General features: G+C 35.0%; 1 protein-coding gene across 2 annotated transcripts in view; it reads right to left on the bottom strand.

Moving 5' to 3' along the window:
- myo6b (myosin VIb) overlaps positions 1 to 26,083 on the bottom strand; it is a 149,522-nt gene extending 123,439 nt beyond the window's left edge. For both annotated transcript variants that reach the window (XM_056476720.1, XM_056476719.1), the window contains exons 1-3: positions 25,917 to 26,083; positions 6,408 to 6,549; positions 797 to 866 (exon numbers count right to left, since the gene is read on the bottom strand). In XM_056476720.1, the coding sequence (XP_056332695.1) occupies positions 797 to 866; positions 6,408 to 6,524 (187 nt within the window). In that variant the 5' untranslated portion in view covers positions 6,525 to 6,549; positions 25,917 to 26,083. The remainder of the gene's footprint in view (positions 1 to 796; positions 867 to 6,407; positions 6,550 to 25,916) is intronic.
- Positions 26,084 to 26,409: the final 326 nt, after the last annotated feature.

The following is a 26,409-nucleotide window of genomic DNA, read 5'->3' as shown; positions in this document are numbered from 1 at the left end:
TCATTGTACAAACAACATACAAACATAACACTAAAAAAAGTCATATACAATCTTTCAGTTTGATTCAAGAGTTCACACTTAGCTGATGATTGATTAAAAGCTTTGATTCGCATGCTGTCCTAGGAGAGAGCCCTGAGCTCATAAGATCTTTGAGGCCGGGGCTCCCTCCTGTTTGCAAGGCAAGAGGGTTTGAGCTCAGGTAAATCTCGAGAACTTCCCTGCTATAGTAGCTAATGAACAGACAGTGATTGCTCTTAAGAGATAACTACTTACTAGGAGCATGTCTATGGTGCCAATTTGGATGTTTTGGGATGGTGGGAGGAAACCTGGGAACCCAGGTGAAACCCACGTGAGCACGGGGAAAACGTGTAAACTCCGCAGAGAAACGTTGGCTGGCTTGGTAAGGACTAGAACCAGTGACGTTCTTGCTGTGAGGCAACAGTGCTAACCACTGGGCCACCATGCAACCCATCTAGGAAAGGAGGAGGAGTTGGGGTGGAAGGGGGGATTCTTCAAAATGAAGATGGCTATTATATGGAACTTAGGGTATTTACAGTGGCTTAGGAATCTTCTGATTGGCGATTCATAAACTGAATAATGCGGCACCAGTCGCAAGCAATCAAAAGCATGTGATCCTCTCAAAATTAGTTTATAAACTTCCCTTAATGATATATATTCTAAAATTCATCTTTAAAATATTTCCCTTAAAACATTTCCTGAATAAAAATGTTCTCAAATATCATTTAAAAATACACTTTCTATTATTTGATGCAATTCTAATAAGCTAAATACTTACAGTTGTCTTCAACATGTTTGTTGACATCATCCTCAGCGGGAAACACTTGACTGATGGGAGCCAGGAACGTCTGCAAAGTCAAAATGAGCATCAGGCACTCTAAAAAACCCGGCCTAACAATAACTGCCTACATTGACCCATTTCACTATTTATCCGTATTACAAAAAGTGCACACACCATTTACAACCACAACGAAGATTAATAGGACAAAAAACAAGCAGATGATGGCAGCCGTTTGTTCTCTCACTTCCGAGTCTGTCTGGTTACTTTCAGCGAAGTGTAAAGCTATAAACGCTCAAGGTCTTCATACATTACGACTTGCAAATGACACTGAAGAGCGGCGCTAGGTCAGTCGTGATTGATCGTGTCTAATGGCGGCCGTAATGCATAGAAGAAACCGTAAAGGCATGTTAATGTGAAAGGTGAGAACATAAGCTGCGAAATCCATTACATGACACATTATAAGACAAGCAAAACTGCCCATCGCGCGCTGCGATATTCAGAGCAAGATGAGACAGTCTGACCTTTCCCAGAAAACCCATCTCATCCCTGCTGACTTTCCTGCATGACATTATTCCACTCCCCTCACTTTTATGCCAGCCATTTACATTAGGATCACTCTGCAAAGTTATTGCCTGCCCCAATAACACTGATACCATCTCGGTGACCTAAAAACACACACACAACCTTGATATTTTCAAGTGGGAACTTCTTTAATGTTGTTTACGGCTGTTTAACAATTGGTCATTTTCTCTTTTAAATAAGGAATTCGTGTTGGCATCATATGGTTTTTAAAAAATTATTTCCAATAAAAACTGAAATTTAATTAAATGAAAAGTGGAGCTAGAATCAAATAATTATTATGTAGAATTAATAAATAATTTCTGTACACAGTAATATTTAGCTTGAACAACATGACATTATAACTCAAGCTAGATCAAATAATGTTTGAAGACTCACTGTACTTCAGTCAAAAGGTTGAGAGAGCTCCTCTTCATATCATTTTTCTTTTTTGAACATGCCTGCATTTCCATTATTAATGTCAATTTGCTATTTTTTGGAACACTGCATTGTTTATTCTAAAATATATTTATCCATTATTATCACACACACATATACATGATGTACACTACCTAAGAATTGTCTTGTCGCCTATCCAAGATTAAGGAACAACAAATAAAAACTTGACTTCTAGTTGATCATTTGGTATCAGAAGTGGCTTATATGAAAGGCAAAGGCCTCTAGATTATGCTTATTTAACCAAAATAAAATATGATAATGCCCTGATTTTTGAATATTTAATAAGGACAGTAAAGTCTGAGTTTGCTAAGACAAAAGTCTTGTCACTTAACAGAAATAATGTACAGTATAGAATATAAAGTCATATATATAGTCATATAAAAAGATTTAATATTGTGTATGACTCCCATGAGCTTGGATGACTGCATCCATACATCTCTGCAATGACTCAAATAACTTATTAATAAAGTCATCTGGAACGGCAAAGAAAGCGTTCTTGCAGGACTCCCAGAGTTCATCAAGATTCTTTGGATTCATCTTCAATGCCTCCCTCCTTCATCTTACCCCAGACATGTTCAATAATGTTCATGTCTGGCGACTGGGCTGACCAATCCTGGAGCACCTTGACCTTCTTTGCTTTCTGGAACTTTGATGTGGAGGCTGAAGTATGAGAATGAGCGCTATCCTGCTGAAGAATTTGCCCTCTTCTGTGGTTTGTAACGTAATGAGCAGTACAAATGTCTTGATACCTCAGGCTGTTGATGTTGCCATCCACTCTGCAGATCTCTCACACGCTCCCATACTGAATGTAACCCCAAACCATGACTTTTTCTTCACTAAACTTGACTGATTTCTATAAAAATCTTGGGTCAATGTGGGCTCCAATAGGTCTTCTGCGGTATTTGTGATGATTGGGATGCAGTTCAATGGATGATTCATCTGAAAAATCTACCGTCAGCCACTTTTCCAAATGAAGTCAAGTTATTATTTGGTGCTCTTACAACTGGGATCGCCGCCAAGACTTTTGTCAGGCAGTGTACATATCAAATATATATAATATTTATAGTATTTACATATAATATTTACTCATACTTAGACCATCCATCCTAATCAGGACATTTTTGTTGTTGAAACTGTCCTTGCTGATTCATAAAATCAATAGCACTTTGAGAGTTAAATACAGGCAAAACTAAATTAATAACTGTGGCTTTTGACAATACACTGAGATCTGTGAAGTACTCAGTCTGTGCAAGAACTGAACATTACTCACATTTTTACCTCTAATCCACAGCCTCAGCAAATGCTTTCTGTCACATCATAACACGTACACATTACAGTACAATAAAAATGGTACTTGCGTTTATCCTGGATGCTAAAACCTGTAGCCATTTACTTTTTATGAAATCACCACGGTAAAAGAGACAAAAAAATCTTCTTTAATGATTTCCCTCAAGAAAAACATTACCTAAATCTTGGATGGCCTGAGGGTGAGTAAATAAACAGCACATATTGATTGGGTGAACTCTCCCTTTAGTAATATTTAATTAAAGTTGCCATAGAGCCAAAATATATACCTAGGCACACCTGAATAATAAGAGTTCAGTACATGGAAATTAAATAGTGTGAGTCTCAAACGCCAGTTTCCCGTAAAGGTGTCAAATCCCAGTGAAAACAGGTTGATCCGATCAAAAAATAAACTTTAAGGTTCCACATAAAATTATTAATATGCACGCAGTGTTTAATTGGCTACAACATTTACAACAATAGGGTATATGCAGAGCTAGTGTTTCTTCCCATACCGATAAACTTCTGGTGAACGGTTAATGTGACTTTTTTTCAATTTATTCGATTCCTTTTACAGCACCAATGTTGTAATGTGACTAAAATATAATCAGTTAAATAGACTTCGACATTCATTTAGTTGTTTAAGCATAAAATGTAAGACAAGATGTGGAAAAATGTTATTTAATGCAGTCAGGGGGGAAAAGGACAATTCTAAGTGCCCACGTAATTTTTGGGCCCCCAGATGTTATTATTAGGGGCCCACCGCCCCCCCTTCCCCGCCCCTCTTCTCTTGCGCCCGCGAAACCTCATCCCCCTGTTTTTTTCTTTATATCATATATCAATCAGGCAGTGAAGATCGTTGATTTTAAAGAAAAAAACACAGAAAGCGTTTAACCCAGGTTACTAAAAAATGTTTAAGTCCTTCTGCATACTTATGCATATACCCCATTGTATTTTTCTCCCCTTATGTTTTAAGTTTAAAACTGCTTGTTTTATTTCCTATGTACAGTATGTGGGACTTTTATTTTGGATAAAGGACAGGTATTAGCTTCAGGGTAAGTCAATGCAACAGCATCTTATCCGTTTACAGCTCAAAATTCAGAAAAGATGGATTATAATCTTATTCACCACACCACAGATACATTAAAGATGCAGTATATAAGTTTGACACCCAGTGGTTGAACTAGGTATTGCACTTCTGGATCAAAACAAACGCAAGCGCAGGTTGCCAGATTCAGGACAGGAGCGAGTGATTTATACAGTAAATAAAAGCAACTGCACGCAATAGAAGAAATATGTTCCATATTAAAAGGAGTTTTTGTTCTAACCAACACCTTGAATTGATCTATTAGAAATGGCTTGCAGTTGAACAACAGAAAATTGACAATGATCACCTCAGGTACACCTCATGTGCTTTATTCAGTGTAAAATGCTAATAATGTGAGTTTAAATGCCTTTTTAAATGACATTTATTGCCATACTTCTGAAAGCAGCAGCAGATAGGTCACCTCAGATCATGAAAATCAAATAAACCGGTTGAAATTGAACTTTAGACCTAAACACATGTGCATGATTCAGCATCTACATTTAATAATGTTAAAGAGAGTTAATATGTATTAAATAGATTATAAATCTTACCATTTTGTAAATGAGTGCGCTATTCTGTGCATCTAAATGGCTGTATTTAAATTTCTGTCGTGTTTCATCTGGTGCAACTATAGCTAAATTGCTTATCACTGCATATCTCGTCACGTAGTGTGTTGTTAGGACACGGGGTTACAATGTAACCTGCTCACCGAATGTTTACATTCTTAATATTTATATTATTTGCTAATTAATAACCTCATGTGGAAATCTGAGTCTCATTTTAGAGTCTGCTACTGTCCACCGGAGGTCGCATTTCGGTGACGAGCACATGCTTTCAGAGCCTTTCTAAATGAATGAATGAATGAAATACGCGGTTTTCCATCAAGGCAGCCCAAGGTGCTGAAATATAATTGCTAAACTGGCATTGAGCAGGTTAAAATGACCAAAAAGACAGTTTGACTTCAGCATTGTTTTATAGATAAACAAAAACGTTCAATTGGCATGTTTCTTAAATATCTGCAAACATATTATGGCATTTTTATGCTTTTGAAGAGTTAAAAACTTACATACAGCACCTTTAAATGTGTTTAAATTGGATATTTGTTAGTTTAACATGTATATTGGGAAATAGTGTACATTTGTAATGAGGCAACAAGCACATGTTGAATGTGTTTTGGCTTGATTTCTGCAGCCAATGTTGATGTGTATTCAAGTCACTATATCTAGAGGGTTCATACACGTTTACTACTAAAATTTCATGATTTTTCCATGACTTTTTCTAAGACTTTCAAGTAAATTTTCATGACCTCATGTTTCATCTACAAATGTGTGGTAAATGAAAAACAACGCATGTTCAAATTTATTACAGAATATTGTAAAACATGCAGCAATCTAATTAGTTTTAATTTATATTTATATCTATGTAAAATTGATTTAGATAATGCTTACACCGCACTAATAATGTGAGAGTATGTGATTGGCCAAAGACAGAATAGAAGTCAAGACAACTTTGTCGGTTTTTCTGTATTTCCAAAATGTTTCCAGGTCTGGAAAATGCCATGTCAAAATTCTATGACTTTTCCAGGTTTTTCATGACCGTATGAACCCTGTATCTATAACATAGACATTTGTTTAATGAATTAATAAGTTCCTAAACAATGGATGAAAAATTAGTTCCTAAAGATAATCCCTTTCCCTTAAATACACTTTGCAGCATTTCAAGAGAAAAGATACCATCTTACATCATCAAGTTTCCATTAGGGAACATCTTTACCAGGTAATTCTGGAAAATGTTCAGAAATATGGCCTGCTGTCTCTAAGGGCGCATGTACTGTAAGTAGTAGCTGAGACACAGGTGGCTTTTTTCTCTAATGAACCTACCCTGAGAGTAACGTGATCCGCACACCTGCAGCAGGTAGAGCTTATAACTAATTCAAAGCCCCTGCAAATGACACCCTTACATGGCACAGCACTATTCGACATACACATGTTCTCACATTTTACCTATTGCTCAGATACCTGAAGGCCTATTATACGCATCATGAAGGTAACCATGCGTGTGGTGGGAAAAACTCAGCACGTCAGCAGAAAAGCTGCATCGTACAGACGTACAGCATCACTGGTGTTTAGCAACAAGATTTTCCTGCGTATGTTCGAGATATGATAATGTAGCATAAAAATCAATGGCTGCCATCTGCTTGGTTAAATGTTGATGTCTTACCTTTCCTCTCTGATGAAGAGGCTCAATGGTCAGCGCATCCGCACCGATGTCCACTATCATGCCCAGTTGGAACCCGTCGGTTGGGTGGGGCGCCCACACAGGCTTCCCATCATCCATTGCACCCCACAATTACTCCACAGCTCTGAAAGACACACACACACACACAGGGTTAAGATACAGCATCCCTGCAGACAAGCATGCAAATCTTGTTCGACAGAATTGTAATTGTGTTTTGTTTAATGCAAATCATGTGACTGTAAACAAAATGACTGCTGCAAATGAACGCCAACAAGGTCATCAACGGCAAAACATAAGAACTCATGACATCAAACTCAAAGCCATGATATGCATAATGAACAGATGCACACGGAAAGAAGATATCTGAAAACCATGGTGAGTGGTGCTTTCCCATGCAAATCACTCTGCCTAAGTGCTATCTAAAAAAAGCTGATAGAGAATTGTTGTTCTTAATAGTTGGCCATACAGTACATGCGGTGTTCTGGAAAGTTGTTAAGCGTGTAAGTTCCTGTCTTAAACGGCACACTCCTCTGATTCTGTACTTAGATTATGCAGTGTAGTGCAGACCTTAGTGTAGGGCTGAACAATATTGGAAAAATATGACATTGCGATAATTTGTTTTGCTGCGATATGTACGCTGTAAAAAATAAATCCGTAAAATTTACGGTAATAAAACGACAGCTGTGGTTGCCAGTATTTTACCGCTAAAAATACGTTACAAACTGTAAAAGTAATTCCTCATTTTTACAGTAAACTACCGTATTTCATTCATTTATAGATGTAATATGTTTGTATTTTGAATTGCCAACATCTACACATCTTTTGTTACACAGTTAGACACGTTAGCACAGCCATATGCAGGTGGTGAGGAGAGTTCCATAATGAACAAATGCTCATCACAATGTTTCCCTCAAGCAGAAAAGTGTCATTGTATAGAAGGTGCTCAGTGTCATTCACATAGCTAATAAACACCAGTATGGTAACACGCATAAAAGTCATGAAATAAACATTGTTTATCAACATTAGATGTAACATAAATCTCTAATGTACAAAACTGATGGGAAAACAACTAAAAAGATCCATAGTAATGTCAACAAAATGCATAAAAAGTGATGTGCCATGCAGGGAATTGTGGAAAAGTCAAATTATGGTTATTCGTTGTATATATTAAGGAACCATACTGTTAAACTGGTTACAGTTTTTTACCGTTGAAATCACAGTCATTTTTTACAGTGACATTGCGATATGAATATAATTTGAATGGGTCTATTTGGAAAGATTTCATTAATTTAGATCGACTGAGACAATCGAATCGTTTTCCTATGCAGTGCATCTGCATAAATGATAATAAATAACAAGAAAAAATAAATAAACAGTGCTTTATAGTTTTCTGGAGAGTCAAACGGTATTCAAGTACAGAAACTGAACAATCAAAAGTAAAATAACAGTTTTCATCATTGTAAATAATAATAGGGGCCTTTGACAAGTCTACGAGCTGTCAAAAAAAGTTGACATTCAAATGCAAAAACCTTCATTCGCATTTGGTAAGTCAAGTGGTATGAGACACGATGGCATAGTAACCAACGGGGTTTGTTTTTTGTTAACATATTGGAGATTTCCTACTTCCTAAATAACACCTAAAACAAGTCAGACGTCTGACAGTAGGATGCGTCATTTGACATCACTTCACAGATCACAGCTAGTTCTGCTTCATTTAGATTAGCGAATAGCGCAGAGGTACTTGTAGTGGTGTAACAGATCACAAATCTCATGGTTCGAATCACACTACGGTTTATCAGTCACGGATCAGCAAATAAATCAAATGTCATTTGCTTTCTATTTACACAAAAATATTACTGCAAAAATCATTGGTTTTAACAAACAGAACTTAGAACCTGTAATTTTAATCAAATAAAAATTAAGAGAGAACCAGCTGAAAAAAGGGAAATAATCAATACGAAAAATTATCTGTTGCTGATAATGCTATATATAGAAATCTAACATCTTGTACAACAGATCATATTTATTTTCAATTAATGATTCAACAATTCACTCATAAAACTTTATGTTTTATTTTAGGTGGATCATTTTTGAAAACCTATTCAGTGACATAATTTTGATGGTTGTTTGTCGCCACCCATTGGTTAAACAATGTAATTGCTTTCACCAGCGTCAAAAATTCACCAGCGTCATGTTTCATTACATAGGGATTTTAATTTTTACCATAAACATCAGTGAACTATAAACTGTTCTCCCAATACTTCTGTGTTATTTAGTTGTTTGTACTATAACAAACTGAAACAGTGTGAAAACTGAATCTCTCTCGATCAAACACAGATTTGAATGCAGCACTTATTAGAGGGATTAATAAAAATATGCAAATCCTTGTCATTTATCATTCATGTTGCACGGGTTTGAATTTGATCCCGATTTTTTAAATGTTTAATAGTGCAGCTTTACATTGAATGCATTAATGCAGGCTAAACAAAAAGTGACAGAAAACACCTTTAATTAATAGCCTAAAAAGAATTTAGGTAGGTCCTCCACAACATTTTCCGTCATTATTATATTTTACAGGGAAGACAAAATTCTTTCATACACGTGATCTGAATGATGCGGGAGGCAATCTCTCTGTGATTGATATAAATGTTGGATTAACCTACAACAGGGCTATTCAATTAGTTTGTCATGGGGGCCAGTTCATGAAAAGCATCCTTAATGAGGGTCCAGAGAGATATGACTTGCAATATAAGTGATGACACAACAGCAATATAAGAGCCCATATGTTGTATTTTTGCTCCTTAAGACACCCACATTGGCTTTTTCTACATTAAAACGATAATATAGTGTATTTTGAAACTACATAACATCAATGCATTGTACAATAGGCTTTTTTTTACAAACATATTCAAATGTTGTATTTCGAAGCACAACAAAATCAGTGTATTGCTTCAGTAGGCTTCTTCTACATTCAGGCACATTCATATGTTATGTTTTAAACTCCGTAGCAATTAGAGATGCAACGATTATAGATTTTGGTTGTACGATTATAGTCTAAAGAATAATCATGGTTTTTCACGGGTACAGTATCACCATTATTATGCATTTATTCAATTCAAAACACCACTAGTTTAGAAAATCACAAGAAAACAGCTTATATTTTTAAGTGTTGTTTATGGCTGCTCAGTAACCAAATACAGCACAACATATTCATAAAAAACAAACAATAGTCCATTTCTCTCTTTGGACTTAACAATTAATAAAAATGGTTTTAATTTAAACATGAGTGATCATTTTACAATGAAAATAAATGACAGAACAATTAATAAATAAATAAAAATAAGAATAAATAAAAAATAGTATTTGTCTAATATTAGCTAACAATTTAAATGAACTGTTGTTATTATCTGTGTTCATACATACATAACCATTTTAATAATTTGAAATAATTTGTTTTACATATCTTTTGTTTACATTGCACTGAAAGCCACGCACAACTCTCACCACTACAGCGTGAGATCTGTGTGCGCCTGCAGTGCGCGAGTGCGTCAATGCAATATGTCAACGCAATATGTCAACGGCTTGCTGCTATAGTTAATCCAATGTGCGTGCGTATTGGCATAACTTTGTTTAGTTGCAGCAGCTTTGTTTCGTGCAACAGAAACACAGCGTTGTGAAGCCTTTGTGATTAATTTACCTTAATGAATTAAAGCGCGTTTAATAGTGAAATCAGCTAATCATTGCATGCCTATTAATGATTTCAGTGCACTGTACAAAAGGTCTTTTCTATAAACAAATCCAAATGTTTTCAGCTGCTCGCACCACTCGCTTAATGTCACTTGACTCACACTCTGCGCAGCCTTCAACTGCAGCTCGTGCCGTATTGAACAGACACACGCCACTACATAAATATAGCGGCCATTTTTCGACTGAACTAAATTTATTTTTGATGTCTTGGTTCACTATTTGAAGGGCCGGAACAGGGTTTGGCCCAAGGGCCTCCAATTGAATAGCCCTGACCTACAATTTACAAAAAAAATGTATTGATCCGCAGGTTACGTGTGTTCCAAACCATGGGGTGTGATCCATTACACCCCTAGCTACTTGTGAATGTGAATCGTGAATAGTATAATTCTGTAGTCCAGAAACAGTCGGAGGTGGGAATTTTAGATCTGAAATGTCTCACTTCTGACTTTAATGCGTTCCAGTCAAGTGCAGAGTCACATTCTTTACAGTTGCATTTTCACATTTCATGTTAGCGTGTTATAGACGTCATTTCTAAACAGAAAGAACAATGATCACCAGCGAGCTAGCGGTTGCAGATTGTTGGTAAACACGCACCTTCACCTGGACTACAATTCTGTCACTTAACGAACTACAAATTCTGTCACTTCGTACACACTGGTTCCAGTTTCACTTTGATTACACACACACACAGGCAGAGGATTGTTTTGAACTGGACTTGAAACACAGCACACACACACACACACACACACCTTGGCTGAGTCTTGTTTTACTGTTTGTGACATTACAACACTTTTTCCTTGCCTTGCCTTGCCTTGCCGTGTTAGACCCCTGCCATGTTTTATTGTTTATTCCTGTCTGCTGTCTGCCTTTTGACCACCCACCTATTTAATGACCACGACTCTGGATTGCCTGTATACATCTGTTTGACCCTGTTGACCATTGCTTGTCTGACCATTCTTTAATAAACCCTTCATCCTCATCTCCTTTGTAAAGCATCCATCACATTACATTAAAAAAAATAATCTCAGAAATAGCCTTTATTAGTATGGTTCAAACTCCTCTTGTGCTGTAAACAAAGTTGAAAGTTTATTTGTTTTACACAAGGCAGATCCATGCTAATCTCTGTGTTTTGATGAACACTATGTAGATGTATAGTGACTGTGAACAGCTTGATTCTGAATGGCAGTTTGCTATTTTATGTTCATGTCATTGTTCTAACATTACGCTGTCTGTTGAAGTGTTTTCTGGGGTTATGAAAGCTCTCAGTTTTACTGGATTCCAAATGCATTATTTACCATTCTTCACCAGCCACAAACACAGATACACAGACATCAAAATGTCTGAAAGCTGCATCTATCAGCTGATCCATCAGTGGATTACTCAAATATCAGCTCATAGACACATCAGCTGATAGACGCAGCTTTCAAACACTCCAAATGTTCATTTATCTGTAGTTGATGAACAGTGGTAAAAAGAGATGAAGTAATGAGTCACATTGGCTCAACAGCACCCAAATGTTAACGAAATATTAAAATTTGTTAACATTTTTTACATTTCAGTATGATATGTTGGTACATTTGACAACCCTAAATTCTTTCTTCTCCAACATGTTGCTCATCAGCATTGTGAACTCTGTTGCCTGATTGTTTTTTTAAAGGACTTCTGGGTTGTAAGGGTTGTGAGTGTGGATCCTGCTGCGGTGCAGGCTTTGTCAAAAACCACATCAATTGTGCAAAGGAGGTGCCGATGAGCACACTTCAGAGCATAAAAACAATAGATGACTTGTCGTTTGACTGAAATTGTGGAATTTAGAGTTCTTTAAGTGGTTGCTAGAGTGTCGGGTGATGTTGCTAGGCAAATAAATTAAGTATACAGATCTAGTCAGATCCTATATCGAAAAATACACTGAGTAAACACCAACCAGATCACTCAAACTTCCTTAACCTCGATAGGTAAACTAAGACATATACAAGACCCAACATGAACGAACGCATCTAGTTTTTCTGACCACATAAACTTCGAACAGCATAAAACTTTGAGAGATCCCCAATCAACATGTGAAACCCCTATGCAAAGAGGGTCAGGAGAGGGGAAGGCTGAAGTCTCCATTTTGTTGTTGAAGTCTCTTATGTCCACCATTACCATTGTTGTTGAAAATTCAACTCTGCAGTTTAACAAACAAAGTGGCTTATTGACCTGATAGTAGTTTAAAAGTATGTTGTATAAGATATAATATATATGGAAACAAGTCTGTGAAAGTACAATGTCACAATCACCAGCGATCTAGTCCTGATTGCTGGAAACTACAAACTACAGTGATCTTCCTGTATTGAAGTGCCTATCTGATTGGATCTCCTTGAACAAGTGTTTTTGAATTTACCAAGACTGAAAATTCTACTGATGGTACTGTAATCTTGCCCTTGCCTCATTGTGTGTGTGCACATTGTACTTGTTAGGGCAGTCACTGAGAGAAATCACATCTACTGGATGTTCAGTTTAGCAAATAAGTCAGAGCAAAAAAAGAGAAAACAATAAAAAAGAAAAAAAAACAATAAAAGAGAAAGTAATGAAAGCACGCAAGAATTCAAAACATCACAGACAGAAGGCTGCTCTAATTTTACTTCGGCTTATCTGAGCATTCCAATACACAAATATTTTAGGAACAACATTTAAGCCATCTGGAATTTAAAAAGTGATCAGCATCACTGAAATTCAAAATTTACCAGATGCTTTCTTATCAGCACTCCTATTCTGCAAGTCTAAAAATGCTCCACACAATTGAGTGGACTTCACAAACCACCTGTAGAACGCACTCTCTCACCTCCAACACTTTTTTTTTTAAATCAACATTCAATGTTTCTGAAAAACACCGTCTGATTCTTCATGTGCTTAATCCAGGTGAGTGGGCATGACAAACCAACTCTAGGTGGCACACTCTTTCCTCTCCTTATGCACCAGACAGTCTCATATCATCAGGTGCTTTGTTCATGAGTTGTGTCATACTGTCATTTTCCATTTCTGAATAACAGATAGATTGATGCTTGCGGATATAATGTGTACAAGCACAGTTTTTAGGGTAAGATACGAGCAGAGAACTTCAGGCTTTTTGACACGATGATGCTGTGTCATGACCCTAAGTATGAACATCATTACTTGAGCCACCACTACAGTGTCTTAAAGGGGACCTGTTATGACTCGTAACAAGATCAGTTAATACTATATAGATTATATAATAATCATAGTATAGGTTTCAGGTGTACCTCAGGAAAATACCTTACAGATTATACCTTATTTTTGACATCATGTTTGTTGTATCATCTAGGGCTGCACGATTCTGGCAAAGATGTGAATCATGATTTCTTTTTTTTTTTGCTTAAAATCAAGATACGATTCTTTCTCACGAGTCTGTAAATGTAAAATAAAGGTTAATATGATTAGCCTATTATTATTGTTCATTCTCAAGCATATGGTAAAACAACAATAATAATATTAGGCTTATGTGTGGGTCTACTGTTGCTTAAAATGCTAAATTTTGTTTTATGGTGAACTTGAACAGACTTTCAATATGTCCTGTTTGTTAATTCACAGTAAAATGATGACATCAGAATATTACTATTCATATTTCTGAAGTTTAGGTTTATTTTGTTTAAGACATGTGCTTGTCATCTGTCATTGACAACATTATTAGACAATTATATTTCCATTATATATAGGCTAGGGTTGTTATACTGACACAGTAAACATTTATTTTCATGCACAACACTGTGTTCGCTATGAAAGAAAAAACATATCAAATGCTTGTCGCAATTATAACAATAAAATGCGATATGATCATTTAAATGATGTGCGCACAGGTTTCACTTTCATTTCCTAGTCCGGCTCATGACTGCCGTCACTGTGATAAAAAAACACATACATGCAAATCAAACCTCCCGCACAGCCCTCAAATGATCGCTCTGTGCAACAAACTGAATGTTACTAACAACTTTATTACCTGTTATTCAAAGCATATGCAGGTTGTGTTCACTAAAGTAGGCGTCATTTGCGTGAACGCGCGTAAACAAACAGTGCGTCAGCTCACGTGCGATGTCGTGACCGTGAATACATCATTACATGAAGACAGAAATGACATTTTGGGTGAATTATACCTTATAAATACAATATGGGACACTTTTAACGCCATTTGAAGGTGTCAATGTTGCTGTGAAGACTTCTGCGGCCGCCTTTTCTTCTCTCCTGACCTTGAAAATATAATTGGCAGCCATGAGAAATGCCTATGATTGGCTGCAATGTTCATCAGTTCACTTGCTTCACCATGATTCCACAATGAGACGATACGATAGCATATGAAAGTAATGTCTATTAACCGTGCAGATATAGGAGCAATCGATTAATTAACAGATCCGCTGATTTAAGTGGCTTTCAAATGCTTCCTTTAGTGCTTTTAGAGCTATAATCAACTACTGCTGAAAGCTGTCTGGCTGCGTGTCAGTGATGTAGGTCATGATCACACAAGCAGCCAATAGTTTTCTACTCATTCAAGCGCACTGAACAGCTCATTCGCTGTGGTTTGGGGGCTGGTTTTTGTCAGATAAGTGCATGCACCCCTCTAGTGGAACATATTGTCTCGTACCTCAAGGACTTAAAGACACTAAATCAAGTCATGTAGTATGAATAACACAGCAAACTGACAATAGTTAAAATCATGTAGTGTGAACTGCACTGTAAAAAATTATAGCTGTCTACAAGCCGAATCGAGAGCAGTGTTCTGCTCCTGCACAAGAGGATGTGTCTTCACCATTCCACGGGGGGAAATTGTCTGTTTTCTCATTCCACAAATGGAAAACAAACTTCTGACATGAACAACGTTTAAACAAAGCAGCATTTAGTACCAGTAATTGTCACTCAGGGATTCTGTTTACCTGCTACGTCACTTCACTACGTCCCACCAACACTCTGTTGATGAATAACCAATCAAAGCACTCTCTTCAGCTGATGGCCGATGCCAATTTGCCATCCTGAATCAGGTCAACAAGTTCTGATTAGGCATGAGATGATAACCGTTTTCAAGGTATACCGTGGTTTGGAAAAGTCAAGGTTTTAAAACCGCAAATATTTTCTGTAATACCGTTCCTAAGGTATGTGTAATGTTACATGTTTTTTAAGGACAACAGTATCTCTAACAATTGTAAATAAGTCTGTGTTTTTGAAACTAATGAAGACAGCAGAAGTCAATGATTCATTTGAATTATTCAGCCTGAAATGTTTACTGCTCAAAAATATTTTAAATGTTTCTCAAAATAAAATATATTGTGTTCAAAGGGAAAAAAGGTTTTGTTTTTTATCCAGACATTTAAAAATAACTTCTTTTAAAGTAGTAATCGCAATAACGTGATACTGTACAACCGTAATATTTATATCCAAGGTTATCATACCATCAAAATCTTATACCAGCCCATGCCTAGTTCTGATGTTAACTTGATAAGAGCTGACGTCTGGAACCCACTAAACCAACTAGCCTGACCAATGTCTGCTTGGTGTGTCTCTGCCCTTATAGTCTATTCAACTAAAGTCAGTTAAATTAGCTAAAAATATTAAGTTAAACTTTGTTTACCTAAAAAAATAGTAGTTGATTAACAGATTAATATTAAAGTAATATAAAAGCATTTATTTTCATGACGTTTTGTAATAAAAAAAATTTACAGAGTAGGCATTAGTCTCGTCATGTCGATCAGGCTCATATTACATTGCAGTTTTTTAATATTAAAATGTATACAGCCAATGTTTAAAGCAGAGAAGCCCAAACTAGGGCCCGGGGGCCAAAGCTGGCCCATGGTAACCTTTGATTTGGCCCACCAACCCATCTGAGGGAGAGTGATGGGGATGGTTTCCAGATTGTGAATTCAAATTTAATGTAACTCTTTGTTTGTTTGTTTTATTTGCGATTCCTCGTCATTGTGATCAGCCGATACTGAGTACAGATTCTGATGCTTCAAGCTTTATATATCTTTGCCATTGTAAAAGCACATTTTCCCTCTATGCATGAGATCACCTAAGAGAATAAATTAAGGATGTTGCATACATGTAATGGTCTGAAACAGCTTCACACAAAAATATAGATAAAACAATTAGCAGGAAAAATGACTGACAATGCAACTTGGAAACATTGCTCGCGTGTCGTGGCGCTGTAGATAACCAGAGTTGTAAACTCATAAACAAACACATGTGAAGCAAAAACATATAGCATAGGTTAATGGTTTTAAATTTATAGAAGGTTATTTATTAAGAAATGTATCTGTACTAGGGCGTCATGTATGTGTGTGAATGGGTGTGAATGGATGTTTCCCAGTGATGGGTTGCAGATGGAAGAATGAATGAATGAATGAATGAATGAATGAATGAATGTATCTGTAATATACGATATGGGCCTGTTGGTTAGAACATTTCTGCAGAGGTTTGAATGTGTCAAATTGTAAAAGTAGACTTTCAAAAAAATAAATAAACAATATTCTACTTAATAATAATAATAATTATTATTCTAAATTATAAGTAGTTTTTTTCTTTTCTTAATAAATTTCCAACTGTAAATGACAACCATTAGCCTAACAATTTATATAATTTATATATGAGATTATAGTACATGGAACTAAGTGGGTTTATGTTTTAGAATAGAGCATATTCTCAATAATATTTGAAAAGGAAACATATATAGGCCCTATACGTGGTGTGCGGTTTACATATATTTAAATTAGTTTGGAAAACAAGTGCATGTTTTTACTGAAACTAATATTAGATTTTTTATTGTGTAAAACAATTTATAATTTGCACAAAAAAAGTATGGGGTTTTTCTCTAAAGAAGTTGTTACTCCACCCCGATTAAAGCGTCATTATAGACGTTTTACGTTACAACTAACATGGTTCAAACGATGGATCTGCGACAAAGCAACTACAGTTTTAGGAAACACTCCTCACTACATCGCTCTTTTCCCAAACGATGCATCGTGCTATGATAGTTCCGCCACAAGTTATGTCCTTGTTTGGGAAATGAACCCCAGATCAGCGAGCACCAATCAAGTCATAAAATGTGATTATCAGCCAATACTGATCTTCGACCGATCAATCGGAGAATCCCATGTAAAAGGCACCTAAAAGACTAGCTCAACAATAAAAAATGTTTTTCCAGACACTTCTTCTGGTTTATTAAAAGAGATGTGGATTTTTACAACAGTGGACCAACATTGGTTTTCAAACACTAAAAAGTGAATTTTGTGTAATAAAACTCTTTCAGTTTATAAACTGTAAAAAAATAAGGTAAAAAAAACACTTTAATTGTGCATAATGATGTTTTGGAGAATTAAGCCTTTGTTAGACCTATGAGCAATCGACTGTGGTTCAAATAATGCATTGTGTTGACAGAAGCTGTCAAGGTATTTCAGTCTCCAGGTCTGTTGCTCCATGTTTTTTCAATGGTCTTGTTATTCCATTCAGGTATGGGCTTATCCTGTAATAGTGGATTTAAGTCACTGCTCATCTGAGAGAACAGCTTGTGGCCGTATCTGATCTCTCTCTCTCTTCTTCTGATTCAACAATAAACCACAGACTTCTCACAGCATTCAATATAATTCCCCATTAAGATGGAGTGATATTTCTCAAGTCGTCTGTTAAGATCCACTGGGAGTTGCAAACGGCGTGACCTGCAACTGAACTGCTGTCAAAAGTTTACAAAAGCAATAATGGCTAATCGCAAGGGTGTTATTATACCTGACAAGAGTACAGCCGCTGATTTCTCCTCAAAGATGTCTGGTGTGTGAGTGAGCTAGGACAGGATGACTGAGCCAGGTTGGGTACGGAGCAACATTTCCACATTCTCTGGCACTCTGATGATGGCCCAGTCCCAAGAGTTCCCCACGGCGCAATTATCAATTTTCAAGCTTGCTAACAAACCTCATAACAGGCTCAGCAAAGTATCTGTGCCAATCACTCAAGTCTTTAGAAGAGAACAAAGGCTTCAGAATGAGGCATATGCTTCTGTTCTGGAGCGTTGTGCTTATCAGAAAACTATCTGCCACACTACTTCTCTCTGAACGCTCAGTTCTGGGAGTCTTGGGGAAATTGGATGTTTGATATGTGCTAAAATGCAATGACCTGTTTATTCAGCATATTTGTACTGTAAGTCTTTGTAATAACGAGGACATATTTTAATTATGGATCACTAAATCTTTTGGTCAAGATTTGGTGCTCAAGGTCAATTGACTTGGCTTTTCTATGATATTTTCTGTCGGTTATTAATGGCTAAAATGCTTTATTAAATCATTTTAAAGAGATCAGGAGTATTTTAGACAGTTAAATAAGGTGTAAATATATATATATATATTAAAAAGAAAAACACGGTATTAATCGAGCTATAATCACTGAGTTCAGATCTACAGAAGTGATTAACAAATACTGACTGTTTTTTTTCATTAATTTCTTTTATTAAATAAACATTCTTTCTTTTTAGGTTAAAGATATTCAGGCTGACTTTTTACCATGTGCTGGAGCTAGCTATTAACTAGGACACTGTCCCTGCATGGAATTTACTGCAACAAGCAATGTCAGAGAATTTGGCAATTTTTGGTGTGTAAATGAAGGGCAGCAGTTTCAGCAGTACTGATTTCTGCTCATTGTGTTTCAACATCGGTTGGCTCATTATTTAAGAACAAGAACTCTCAAAAGCTGCTCGTACAGTAACCATTTCACATCTTAAAATATATTTACAGAAATACTTTAAATGGTAAAAGAAAATCGAACACTTTCATAGTTCCGAAAAATATGATTGATTTTAATCAATAAATTGTAACCAAGACAAAAACATGAAATTCAAAATGAAATAAAAATGTAGAGGCAGCTGGTTCACACAGAATGCTGTTAAAACAAGACAAGGGAAAAAAGATCTAAGGGCAAGTTTTTTTAAAAAGGAGAACTTTGTTTAACTTTGTTTAGCCATTTAAAATGCTATTTTGACTGCAAAATTCAAAAGAAAAAAGTACATGTGAAATTCTGTACTTTTTACATAATAAAGTAGGGGTTCCACAGCGGAATGGAAATTTACTCACCATTTACTCCCCCTCAAGTGGTTCTAAAACTAACTAAATAAACAAAATTATTTACTTAGCACAGGGGTCTTAAACTGTTGGCCCGCCGCCTCCTCCCTCCAGCCCACAACTGACGTCAAAATATAACGAGATTCAGCCCACCACCTAGTCGACATTTAAAGTACTGCATTCTGATTAGTTTTACTTTCATTTTCTTTCAGTGTGCGGCCGAGAGTAACACACGTGTTGTAATTCTGGGGCTGATTTAAACGTTAAAATATGTACTTGAGTGCTTTATTTTTACTAAAACTCTATTTTTTTTTATATTTAAGGGTCATTTGATTATTATCAGTTTTATACCATTTGTATTTTTTGTTGTACAAACACTTCATTGCTTACACGTTATGACTGTGGTGTAACAAATATGATAATTTAGCTAATTTTCACTTTAAATAGTTTCATTTAATAGATTTTCCTCATATGCTTATTAAGATTTGCATAAAAACTATGTACATTAGTAAACTGTACTGCCAGTTTAATTGAACTTAAGTAAATGTGAATATGTACATAATTTTCCCCTCTTTGTTGTACTTTTACAAAAAAAAAGAAAGATATTGAGAAGAGCCGTTGCTAGTAAAGTCACTTAAGTTACCCAAACTGCTTTCTGCTGTTCTTACGCTATTGGGACAATACAATTGGTTGGGACAGAATAATAATTATACCTATTATTTGTAGTATTTTCATAGCAATTTAAACTACCCCTTCAGTATATACAACAAGAAATAAAAGCAAAAGTTTTGACTCTATCGTCTGTGGAAGAATGACTGAGTGTATGTCTAATGCTTGGCCATACACACAACAACCACAGATATATTTCAGTAGCTGATGTGTGACATGATAAATGTGCTGATTTGCATTATCACTAATAACAGGTAATGCTTGAAATATAAACATCATGTTTGTTGTCCTAAAATGCATCAATTATGTTTTTTCTTGTACTTGAATGTTAAAACGGCCCTTCTATAAATTGTCAGCCACTGAAATGGCCCCCGCAATTTGAGTTTGAGACTCCTCATTTAGCAGAAAGCATGAAACCACTTAGCTCGATTGTAGAAAAACAAATACTATCCAAGTCAATGTTTAAGTCTTCAGCTTTCCTCAAAATATCTTCTTTTTTTAACAGAAGAAAGAAACTCAAACAGGTTTGAAATAAGTGGAGGGTGAGAAAATGATCACAGAACTTGGCTTTCCTTTATAATGTTTTATCAATCTATGAATGACTCTTAACATGGTCATTTTAGGACCACATATACGGACCCTTTTTTATAAGACTGGTGTTTAACGATCATCATAATCTTAAATCCTTGAAAGTTTTAAATATTTAAAAAAATGTATGAACATTGATATGCATTTGTGCATGTATTATATCATCTTTATATCAAATTACAAAAACTTATGAAAAGCTTATGCGAGGTGTTTCTAATGCAGTGTCTATGGGTCTTAGAGTAAATTTGACATTATTTTCTGCCATCATCAGTCTCACACTATTTTATTCCTTTTTCTGAAAGTCTTGATAACACCATCATGGCATTTTTCTTTTATTATCTCAGATAATAGATAAATAGAATTGTAAAAAAAAAAAAATTGTTGTACTCTCCCAACTCTGTTGTACTAGTTACCCAACTATGATGACTTCACTGCTGAGAACCCGGAAATGTGAAAAGAATCTATTAAGTTATTCATGCGAAAAAAATGTAAATTTAAAGCATTTTTAAAAACGTGTCCAAATTTTATGTGATACAATCATTTAGATTTTCCAAAATTTCAATAGATTACAATGGTCGGCAGCTATTGTACAACATTATGGTCCCCATAGTTAATCATTCTAGCCAGCATTATGTAAACTGAATAGTCCTTTCATGTCTACAAAAGAAAGTGCAATGGAAAAGAAGAAAAAAGACACACAGATAAGCAAGACCCGTAGTAGATATCAGAGTAAACTGTAGAGCAACATAGATCCAGATTTATCCTGTAAACGCCACAGATCTTTCCACAGTGTTTTTTAAATAACATCCATTACATCAGTTATTGAACTAAATGAATCATACAGTAGTATGATATACTAGCAAAACATTTCATTTTCATAAAAGCTTTGTAATAATTGTGTCACAACGATGGAGCTGCAATAAAAGCTTTTATTGTTATTTCTGTACAGATGCCCATTGGAGGAGAAAGGCTTTGTTAGTTGACAATGCCTGAGACATCGAAACAAGGGATTAGGAGATAAAAGGGAAAATAAAAGTAGGACCTTTGGACCAAAATTGCCTAGCAACACTGACTAACACTAGAACATTGGGCCTAGCGAGGTGCAAAAACATACAAGTAAATAAATAAATAAATAAATAATGAGCTAGTACAAGAATAAATCAAATAAAACAAAATATACACAAAATAGGCTAATAAAAATAAAATAAAATACAAATATGATAAAAAATTCTACATATTATTATAATTATTATTATTATTAATATTATTATTACTACTACTACTATTATTATTATTATTATAGGCTAATAAGTAAAATAAGTAAATAAATTATTAAATATACACAAATATACACAAAAAATAATAGAAATATAAAATATACAAATGAAATAATAATACGGCAAAAATTAAATAAATTGGGTAAGCTAAATTGTCTATATTGTATGTGTGTGAAAGAGTTTATCGGTGTTTCCCAGTAATAAAAATAAATAAATATTAATAATAATAATAATAATAATAATAATAATTAATGATAATTAAATAAAAGGGCTAATACATAAATAAAAACTAAATATACAAAAAATAGGCTCCTATGACCTAACAAATAAAATAGAAATATAATAAAATATACAAATAAAATAATAATAATAATAATAATAATAATAATAATAATAAACAATATTATTATTAAAAATAATAATAATAATTTATAATTATTGTTATCTAACAAACTAACTTAAATTTAAATAAATAAATAAATAAATAAATTAATTAATTAATTAATTAATTAATAAAACCAAACAACCATTATTTCTGAACTCTACAAGAGCTTGAAATGTACAGGTATACTTGGCAATGAAAGTGTGGCTGATCTACCATTTCTTCCACAAGAATCAACAGATTCAAAATACCAACAAAACTGTGAGAAACACATTCCGTGTCCGCATACTGTGACAGTCAACAACGCGCATTTCTTCTTCCACATTTTTGGCTCATTGCTCCTCATCAAATAACACTGTTCTATCTAAAGCTTCGCAAATTTGCAGCGAGATGTTCCCAGAGAGATGAGTAATTGCACAGGCAGTAATTATGTGCGTGGCAGGACAGGTGTTGTCATAGGAGATGTTTCGGGGTCAAAGGGCTACATGAGTTTCCTGTACCACACAAAACTCCCCCTCCTTCCTCTCCCCTTGCTCTCTTTATAGCCAGAGGATATGAAAAACAGGACGCAACAGGATGCAAAGAGGCCAGTGTCGTTGGGACTTCCAAAGCCAACATTTCACTGTGCTTTTGGTGCCTTATAAATATTCAAATTAGCGTTCATATATGCAAGAACTGGAAAAATTAAGCAAGCCAAATGTTATTTGTTAGTACGCAAGCTGCTTCTAGTTGGCAACTAAAACTAATGTGGATCAAACGCCACAATGCTGATTATGTATAACTTAGGAAAGCCATTATATTAATGATTAGTTCAGAAGCATTTGCATAATTGTGTTTCCTCAGCAGGATATTTCTGCATTATATTGCAGTGATGTCTTGGTTAGAGAAACAGGGCACCGGTTTGAGCTCATGAAATGGGCTTATTTTACATTTCAACCTACAAGTTGTGCTAGTATTTTTCACTAAAACTGTACTGTACTGTATCAAAGGACTGTACAATATATTGTTTCAGCATCAATATGGCAATGTGATCATTCGAAATAGTCACATCTAGGGATTCAATGATTATAGATTTTAGTTGTATGATTCCAGTGTGTGGAATAATCACGGTTATCTTTCATCTTTCACTACTGACCTACTCTATTGTTGTTAAATAGAGAATACAGTTTACATGTAACTTATTCTAAATTTTAGACCTTCTAGAATGAAAAAAAAAAGAAAAAAAAAATACCAATAAAAAGGGATGAAGCACTAAAAGGTAATTCTGACACATATTAAAGTTCATTTTAATATTAATTAGGCTATTGTTGTTATCTGTGAAGTTTCAAATGTACTATTTTACAAGAAAGACCACAAAAAATGGGAAGCTCTACATTATTAGTATTATTATTATTACTATTATTATTGTTTTCGTTTTTTATTATTCAAATGGCCAAATTCACACAGTGGAAAGTTAAACGTGCTAGCCAGGGGTGCTTTTCCCAAACAACGACGTAACTTGTAGCTGAACTATCATAGTACGATGCATCGTTTGGGAAAAGAACGATGTTGTGACGAGTGTTTCCCAAAACCCGTAGTTTCTGTCGCAGATCCAACATTTGAACCATGTTAGTTATAACGTAAAACGACCATAATGATGCTCTAAACAGGGTGGAAAAACAACTTCTTTAGAAAAGATCCCCATAATTTCCTTGTGTAGATTATATTATTTTACACGCACATGCATTTAAAAAAATCCAATATTAGTTTGGTGAAAACATGCACTTGTTTTCTATATTAATTGAAATATATGTATATGGCACATACATTATACTGTATAGGGCCTATGTTTTCTTTACAAATATTATTGAGAACACTACATATTCAATTCTTAAACATAAAATCACTTACAAAAGCTAACACGTATTCTAAAATCATATATAAATCATATAAATAAATAACGAGGATATTTATTAAGAAATAAAACTTTATATTTATTATTTATTAGGAAATTTAAAAAATCCTACAGCTCCAGAGGTGTAGTTGCAAGTGCACAAGTTTGCGAATGTTCGTTGGAACGACGGTTTTGGGAAACATCAAATTAATGAACTATGTTTGTAATAGGGAACTTGCGACCTTAGTTGGCTAACGATAGTTTTCGGAAACGCACCCGTATGTTGTTTATCCTACAGTTTTTAAATGTAAAACTTTAACAGATTCCTTTTTTATAATGATATATGGTGTGATAAATTTGTATTTTAAAAATAATAAATATTTTTTTAAATATTTCTTTATTCTAAATAATTAGGAAATGTTTTTGGTGCATTCAAAATTGTGGTAATGATGACCACCCAACAAACTAATGCAGAAAATGTAGTGGTTAAAATGACACTTTAAAAAATGCAGTATTTAAACCTCAAATGAAAAGAAAATGAGGCGAATAACTGCAAAAAAGTCCACTTTTTGAGAAAAAAAAAAAAAACTACCCCTTTCACCAGGCTGGCTACAGGTCTGCATTTTTCATGCTGCATTGACAAAATGCATCAGCAAGATTCAGTCTTAATAAAAACAATATATATATATATATATATATATATATATATATATATATATATATATATAGATATATATATATAATATATATATATATATATATTATATTATATTATATTACATTATATTATATATGACACTAATATGACAAGACAGCAATACAAATTACTATATTAAAGACATCTCTTAAATAATATTTGCAAAATTGCAACAATGAGTGGAAAAGGTAATACTAGTTTACGAACCAATTCTCACTATAAACTAACATTACCCAACAACCAAAACCAACAACTACCTTACTATTTGAAAGCAGCAAACTAGGTTAAGTTCTTTAAACTACAAGTCAACTTAATTAATGATCTGTTAATAGCAATAATTTTGCCTTAAAATAACGTGACCAATGCATGAATGGATGAATGAACTGCAACGTTTTGATGCCTTACACGTTTTTATTATAATTTTTTAAAAAATCAAAAGTCTCACCAAAATCCTTTTAAATGCTAGCTGCTATAGCCATGTTGTTGTCATGCATATACGTGTATGTATGCAAGTATTAACAGCTTTAAACGACACACATTTTGTAGAATGACCCTTGAGGGATTATAAAGGTGGAACCGTTACGACGTTTAACCAGAGCAGTCGCGCATGCGCACAAACTTCAGTTTACAGTCACCTAATTCAGCGTTTAAAGGATCCATCTTTCATACGGCTGGAACACAAATAACTAACGTTACCTTGGTCTATGGTTTCCACAACTTCAGAACAAAAAAAGTTACACTCGTTAAGAATGCACACATCCTGTCGAGTTTCCATGGCATACTGCCTTAACTAATTTTCTGGAAAACTTTGGTCACACACACACTTTACAAAACACAACTAAGGAAAGCTCTCAATGAAACAAAGTAAGTAACAGATCCAAAGCAATCAAAAGCAACATTAGGAATGAATATAAATATAGCTGATATACATGCATTGCTGATAGTTTGTTAACCGAACTGCTCGTTGCCATATCTCACAATTAAACTTTGCCTTCTAAACAAAATAGTGCGAAAATAAATGACATGTAAAACTCAGTGTACTGATAATATGAACACATTCATTAGCAGCATGCTAGCGCGCCACTGTACAGGCAATTAAACACAGCTTATGCCTAACGACAAACATTTAGTTACTACAAAGCCACGCAACAATTAAAGTAAGCAAAGTCGCTCACATTGTGTAAATCCGGTAAGAGCAGCTTCCTTTGAGGACAGAGGAGCGACAGACTGTCCCGGTTAGCGGTGACAGATTCCCTCCTCGATGCTGAATATTCCCTTTTCCAAAGCCGCTGTCGTTCCTCTCAGTGTGTCCGGCGTCAGACTGAAGTCCACTGGAATAACAGCGACCTCAGCGGTGACACAGTAGCGCTGACTGACACAGGTGGTGTCTCAATACACAGAATCATCATAACTAGCTAAACAGCAACAGTAAAAGCGACATGCAGTAGGCGAGTGCAGTGTTTTGGAGTTTACATGTACGCGCTACAATGTTATACGCATCACTTCAAACATTACATGACGCGCCAATATGCTGCCTAGGTAGGGTGCAAACTAAGCTTTAGAGACATAACCGATGCATGTATTGATCTAATGACACGAATAACTGTTTGTTTACTATAAAGGTGATATAGACTGAATATAAATCTATGTCATGGGACATTTTACCAG

This window comes from Danio aesculapii, chromosome 17 (assembly GCF_903798145.1).
Source record: "Danio aesculapii chromosome 17, fDanAes4.1, whole genome shotgun sequence".
NCBI classification, from domain to species: domain Eukaryota; kingdom Metazoa; phylum Chordata; class Actinopteri; order Cypriniformes; family Danionidae; genus Danio; species Danio aesculapii.
This window is presented reverse-complemented; position numbering and strand designations above follow the sequence as displayed.